General features: G+C 43.7%; 2 protein-coding genes across 4 annotated transcripts in view; one reads left to right on the forward strand and one right to left on the reverse strand.

Annotated features, from left to right (window-relative positions):
* Nucleotides 1-307: 307 nt before the first annotated feature.
* On the reverse strand, nucleotides 308-4,705 carry LEAP2 (liver enriched antimicrobial peptide 2). The gene is given in 5 exon segments (XM_026063420.1): nucleotides 308-670; nucleotides 1,689-1,828; nucleotides 2,272-2,399; nucleotides 2,402-3,477; nucleotides 4,619-4,705. Coding segments are annotated over 4 exon segments (333 nt in total). The 5' UTR covers nucleotides 2,430-3,477; nucleotides 4,619-4,705; the 3' UTR covers nucleotides 308-633.
* Nucleotides 4,706-5,000: 295 nt separating this feature from the next.
* Nucleotides 5,001-6,961, forward strand: part of SHROOM1 (shroom family member 1) — a 59,924-nt gene continuing 57,963 nt past the window's right edge. For all 3 annotated transcript variants that reach the window (XM_026063407.1, XM_026063410.1, XM_026063409.1), the window contains exon 1: nucleotides 5,001-5,076. The gene's annotated coding sequence lies outside the window, so the exon portion shown is untranslated. The remainder of the gene's footprint in view (nucleotides 5,077-6,961) is intronic.

A 6,961-nucleotide genomic window follows, 5' to 3' on the forward strand; every position in this document is an offset into this window, starting at 1 on the left:
AATTAAATATTTTTTTCCTTCCCCGTTTCACCTGATATATTTGGAATAGTGAAAGYGCTGCCAGTATTGTTTTCGGGTTGCTCCCTCCTCCCTTTCCTGGAGGCCTTTATTTGAAGTCCTGCTAAGATCTCAGCTGCGGGAGCTGAAAGGCAGCGAGATGGAGGCAGGATCTGCCTCCTGCACCTGCCAGGTTGAGGGACAAATGGCTGAAGTCCAGTTTGCAGTCGGCACTTCTRTTCGGAACGTCTCGTGTGTGCTCACATGCGCTTTGCTAACAGGACGCAAGGAAAACCGAGGTTATTTGCGGAATATAAATTTTTAATTCACACTTAAAAAAAATATATATATATATATGAACAATTACAAAAACAAAACAAACATGAGATGCAGAGTCCTTTTATTGAGCTTGGCAAAAGAGTCACCCTGAAGCAGGTGCTGCAGGGGCGCAGTGCGAGTTAGCACATGCTCTCAAGCTGCTTTTGAAGTCCTTTTATCAGTTCATATCACAGTGTTAAATATTTTTAATTGGTTGATTGGGTGTCCTAGCTTTTGAACAGTCAATAATAAATATTTCACGAGTTGAGCGCAGCAGTGTCAGCGGTAACAGTGACAGATGTTCTTCGTAGCGACAGGTCACTCGTGGGCTGTCTTAAGGAAACAGCGGTTCTTCCTGGAAAAGGAAACGGCATCAGGCACCGCAGGCGCAGCCCGGCAGTAGCGTAGGGCTCAGACAGCTGTATATACGCTTATCAGTGCACATCTTAGCCAGCTGTTACGGCAGAGCTCATGGCTCATGTAGCAGCGCACACTGTATTCAGCTCCTCTTAACTTGGTTCAGTTTGTCTTGATTCCTTTTACGTCCTTGCATAGGAACTCCAAAATCCGCGTGACCCGGGGCTCTATAGCCAGGCTCTGTCGTACAGCTTATGCGCAATGGAAGTCCCTTTCTGTCTCTTACAACTGTTGTTACAGTTCACTCGGGTTAATCAGCAGGCAAAATGATGTCTCTGCATGTAAAATAGCAACTTAACTGCCATTTTCTGTTATTTGTAAATATAATAGGAAATGGTATGTATTCTACCCTTTTTCCATTTGCTTTCTGGTATGAATACAGCAGGTGCCACACAAATCAGCTTTCAGGCACTAAGTAGTAATTTGGTTAACTGATCACTTTTATTTATACCTAGCTGGACGATTTGCTTGTCTAATGTCCATGAGGACTGATGAATATTTGATTTTTTTATTTTAGTGCTCTCAAACTATGAATTTAAGTAATCACCTAAAGTGATTACTTTAGGGTGAGATACTGCTTTTAAATAATACATGCTTTAAAATGAGCAGTGTTGGCTTTAAGAAGGATTAACTTTAAGGCTTCTAAGTGGTTACTTAAAAGCTGTCTAGAATCCTGTGTTCTCTTTTGAAAAGATAACTTATTTGGGGTCGCAATGGAAAGGACTGAGGCTGGTAGTCGAGAGCACTTGGACTCTGTTCTTTGCACTGTTTGCATTGCTTGCAAAAGAGGTCTAAATTTGTTGCTCCATCCCTCCTCCAGATATCTTTCTCCAGAACAGAATTAGTTCCATATCTGTATTTTCCTGAYGCTGGGTGTCAGGAAAAGGGCACTTCCTCCACATAATACAGTACTGAGTGTCCCAGGCCTTAACACCGGTGAGGATTAGTGAAGTTACCTGCAGAGCATTGTAATGCACTCGCTGTTATCCCTGCATGAGGCACCGACAGGTCTTAGCGTGACTCCTCTCCAGAAGGGCGTCATGCGCCGCTGTCGCGTGAGCTGAGGCTGCGGCTGGCGCAAGGAAGCGCAGTGGGTCTGAAATGGAGTCGAAGTGCAACAGTCAGGAATGTGCAGCAGCTGTCGGCGATTTATTCATTCTCCTGCTGAGCTCAGTAGTCTTAAAATTTCTCAGCAAAGAACTTTAAATCTTTCTCCTTGTTCTCGGATCATAGCATTCCTTGTTAAAGTATAATTGCTTGCATTCTAACCCTAAAGAAATACAAGTTAAACATCAAAATTAACTAATTTTTTTTAGCCTTCTTGGAAGGCAAGGCACCATTACTTGCTGAATTATGTCTCAGAGTAGCCCAGTGTTCACTAGGCACTTACTCTCCTTCTTCGGGACTGCTGGCTCTTGTGAAAGAGCTCTGCTGTCACCTCTAACTCCTGCCAGTTGGTTTTCTTTGTGAAAATCGTAACACCTTTTATTAACTGCCTGACCATTTAAATTAGCACTTTAAAAAGTTATCTCCACTTACCTGGCTGAGCAGCAGTGAACAGAGTAAAAAGACGGCCATGGCTTTCAAACACTGCATCGTCACAATATGGGCTGCTGCTTCGAGCATAGGACCAGTCTTGGGTGGAAGAGGTCCTGAATAGAACGTCTGAGCTTCAGCTCGATTTTTATAGACTTCATTCTCTTATCGTTGCATCAGCTGTCAGTCATCACAGGGACAAAGTTCATTTCAGAGCAAGGGAGAATTACCAAGTTAGCATCTACTGAAGCGATCTGGTTCAAGGCCTATCTAGCTAGCTAATGATTTACTTTCCTCCTGCTTGTACTTTGTCTGCTCAGCTAACCAGAGGTGCCAACTGTTCCTTTTTTAAAACCTAACGTTACCTGAACTCCATTGTGTATTTGCATGCAAAAGGGCAGGTGGCCCAAAGTATTATGGTAAAGATCAAAAGCCATAACCTTATTTAACTTCTATGACATTTGCAGTATATGCAGCTTTGAGTTTGTCAGCTRGGGGAAAATATTGCCCTATTAGGTTTATTTTGTGCAGAGAACTGCATACTTTTCGTTCTGCTCCTCAATCTTGGTGCTTTAAAGAATCACGAGCAAGTTATTTAATCTTACTTTCCACAGACAGAGCAGTTAAAAAGTAGATACAATACTTTACAGATGGTTTTTGGAAATTATGTTGTACATCATAAATAATAGCCCTCTTCTTCCAAGGATTCTAACTTGTAGCTAGAGATGATAAACTCTAGCTAATCCCAAAGTCAGTAGAGGAGACTGCTGCAAGGATTTTCTGGAGTAAGTTGAGTTGTTCCGTGTGGCAGGACTAGGGCTTCTTTACAGGAGCCGTCTCGGGTGTAGTCTGCCGGTGTCTCTTGCCGCTCGGCTCACGATTAGTCTTCTGGAAGGAGCCAGCAACAACTCCCATTGAGTGGACAGGCAGTTTGTAATTAAGAGGAGTCTTAAACTTTTTTAGGTTGAAAAGATAAGAGATTGCAGCAGTCTAGGGAAAAAGAAGCTAAAATGAACTTTCTATTACTTCTTATCTCATCTAAAATTCTCTCATCTTAGAAACATAAGGGCAAGCGTGAGAAGCGTATATCTAAGATCAGTAGCCTGTAAATGCATTCCTTGCTTGTACGCGCTGCTCCTCCTCGTCTGTGCTGTCTGACTCCCCAGTGCAGCCCTGAGGCTGCATCTCTCCAGTGAAAGGTTGTTGGGACTGCGGAAAGTAACATCATAAGGAGAATATCCGTTATTCCTGTCAAGTACTACATGTGGCTTGCAGAGCACGCTTTCAGTTCCTTCAGGTAGAAGGCTACCGTATAAAATAATAAACTATGATTTAGCTAAACTGTAAGTACAGATCTGGATATGAGAAGCTACAATTTTCTGTGATTGCTTAATAAGGACGCATAAGTGCCAGCGTGGAAGACAAGTTACTTAGATTAAGATAATGCTATGTTGTCAGATTTCCTGCCTACCAGATGATTACCCCTTAGCCCAAATTTCACTGGGATTAAATAGAAACCCTTTGCAGCGTATTGTCTATGACACACTATTGGAAGATTTGTTCCTTTCCTTGGGTTTGTCCTATATTCTTTCCTCTCTCCCCTTTGTCTTATTTCCCGTGAACAAGAATCAAAACCCTTCTGTATTTCCCATTCCTGGGTCTTATGCAGGGAAGAAAATGAGATAGTAAATCATGGCAGTTCAAATAGCTGAACCTGAAAGTTTCTTTTGCAGTTGGCTGTGAATTTTTCAGCTGTTTATCCCATTTCCTTCTGTGCATGCATCTAAGTTCTAATTTCTGCAATTTCCACTAGGCACTACAATAGAACAGAGATAGGAAAACAAGAGGCAACGGTAGTCTTGACTTCACCGGGGGAGGGTTTGAAATGGCAGCTGTATTCTCAGTTCTGACAGCAGTGCCCTCTGAGAGTCGTTTCTCAAGGGTTGGGGGGTTTTTGGCTAGGTAATACTAGTGCTTTGTGAAGGTGTGGCAAAAGCAAAGTTTTGTTTCTGGGAAAATCTGGCCTTCTAGGTTACTAATAGCATCAGTTTACAGTTGCACATCCCCCTCAGGAAACTAGTTTCTAGGCGAGGAAGCAGCAGTCTGTTTACTCTGTGCAAGAAAGTAAAAAGCTCTAATTATGCTTTGTTTCCGTGTGTGCAAATCCAGCAGTCTGGTTGTCTTATTATTTGCAAACCGCGTCAAAAGCAACAGCAAAGATGCAGCTTCTGAAAATTTTGCAGCAAGAAGTTGTTCTTTCTGTTGTCACCTTAGCATTTGCCAAAGGGAGAACAGAAATGAGATGACCGAAAAAATTTTGAACACATTGTTCAGATTCTAAAATACTCACCAGTCGATCTCGCAAATAATGCATGTCCAGCAGGAGCCATTGCTGCTAACGTTTAGAGAAATTCCAGGTTTTGCATCCCGCTCCCTGCCTACAGGCAGGTCCGGAGCTGGCAGTAGTGCCACCTCAGCGGGATTGCGACACTGCCTGCAGGAGCCAGGCAGGGAGCAGGCCCACCCTGCCTGCTGCCTCGCTCGCCGCCACGATTGCCCCGGGCTGGGACGGACGGCTAGTGCCTGGGACAGCCGGGCTGCTGCTGGAGCGCTGCCTGGGCTGCCCTGCCGCAGGGGAACTGCCACCGCTCTCAGCCCATCTGAACGTGCCCCGTTGTTTACGCAGGTCTAGCAGCTGGTTCATGGATAGTTCAGCTGTCTGCGCGCAGGGGCAGAGACCTCGTACGAAAGCCTGGGATGAGCTGCTCGCTTGCAACAGAATTGCTGAGAAGAAAAGCATTTAAAAAAGTATTTACTGAAGCTGCCACCATAACAGTTTGCACTTGCTGTCATCTAGGCTCCACAGCAGCTTCTGTAGCTGCTTATTATGCTGATATTAGGATTCAGTAAGAGTTTTGAACTAAGCAGGTCTCTAGACATCTTTGCCAACTCATGCTTGTAATAGCCAATTTAATACTCCCTTCTTGCTTAAGCTGCCAAGAAAACACTCAAATTTAACTCAAGCTTGCTGGTATAGAATATCTTCTGGCACCACTTGCAGCACTGGATGTCTGTTACATTACTGCTGTTTTTATGCTAACCTCCCACAGCACTTAAACACAAAAGCAGCAGAACAGCCATAGGGCTGCATTTAGATCAGGCTTTTCAGGCACTATATGCTTTTTATACATATGCATCCAAAAGCATTCGAATGCAAGATTTCCACACACCCCTCCCACCTTCCTGCAGCCAGAAGCCAAGAGTCTTTGTCTGCCTGACAGCCCCACGAGCCCATGGAGAAATTAGCACAGAAAACCTTCACTCCCTCTCAGCAGATAAGATAGGCCCCGTGCAAATCTCCAATACCAGCTGGGGACTAGCATGACAAGGAGATAAACATGTTACTTTGCTTGATGCAAGAGCTTAAAATAGTCAGCTCAAGACAGAAAGGAAAAAAAAAGATAAAAGAGCTAGCCCAAAGTTCTGGACTTTTGAACAGCAAAGCTTTTTTATGTATTTAGAGCCACTGGTTGAATTTCCTAGTCACATATTTCAAAACAAAAAAACCCCAACACTAATACTAGTTTGGTTACTGGAAAGCTCATCTGGCAAAAGGAAAACTTACTGAAAATAATCATTTTACACAAAGTTATTTAAATCATTTTCAGATGCTAGAACAACCAATTCTCCTGGTAGTTTTCAAGAATAAACTTCTAATCCAGCTTGTTAACACCACTCAGACATTAGAATTGCAGTTAGCATCTGATCAACATTAATAAATACACTAACCAAGTAACTGTAGAGAGGGTCAAAGTCTGCTTTCAATTCTGAGCCATCAGCCAGCTTGTGCTATTCTTGGTCAATATCAGATAGACTATTTGTTTTTCTCAGAGATCAAGGCTAGAATATGTCCTATTTCAAGCAAAGAGGAAAAAGAAGTGATCAGCGATGGAATGATAATGGGCTCAATGAGCTTATCACTGAACTGTTACTTCAAATCATCTAGAGCTAAAGACAGCCCTCGCTACACTAATTATACTGAGAAACATTTCAAAGAAGCAGGAGCCAAAAAGGCTGGGAATGCTCTAAAATAAAAGGTTTGAACATACAGAATTTTAGTCCAGCTATCATTCTGTACAGAGTGAACCAGACCGACGTTTGATGCCACTCACCTTAAACATTTCAAGACACTAATTGCACACAAAGTTGGAGGATAGAGTTAAAGTTTATTAGACAAGACTTATCTCCCTGTTAATAACTTTTTCAGTCATGTGAATGCACTTCGTAACAAGAACGAGGCAACATCTCCATAATAACTTGTTTACTGGTCGTTTTCATAGTCAGCAGGGTTCTTCCTCTTCAGTCTCTCAAACTCTTGCGTCCCCCAGGAGTAAAGGAGATAGGCTCCCACAAAGGCTGAAAAGAAAAGAAAAATTAGAAGTTGCACTGCACTAACCACACAAGTGGCCTGAATTAGTGAGCTTATGCCCCTTTTGGGACACACGGGAGAGTGAACACTATGCAAGGCCGCTGTGCTCCTGCCGATGACCCTGGGTGTCCTTGGAAGCTCCCCGGCGTCCTTGGAAGCCACGGCTGCTCTGCCAGCCCGTGCTGTCTCCTGTGCCCCGAAACAGTGGGGCCCCGGGAAACGGGGGGCTCACCCGAGCCCGAGCCGGCTCCTGGCACCGTCCCC

Source organism: Apteryx rowi, unplaced genomic scaffold (assembly GCF_003343035.1).
Source record: "Apteryx rowi isolate R43461 unplaced genomic scaffold, aptRow1 scaffold_2, whole genome shotgun sequence".
Classification (NCBI taxonomy): domain Eukaryota; kingdom Metazoa; phylum Chordata; class Aves; order Apterygiformes; family Apterygidae; genus Apteryx; species Apteryx rowi.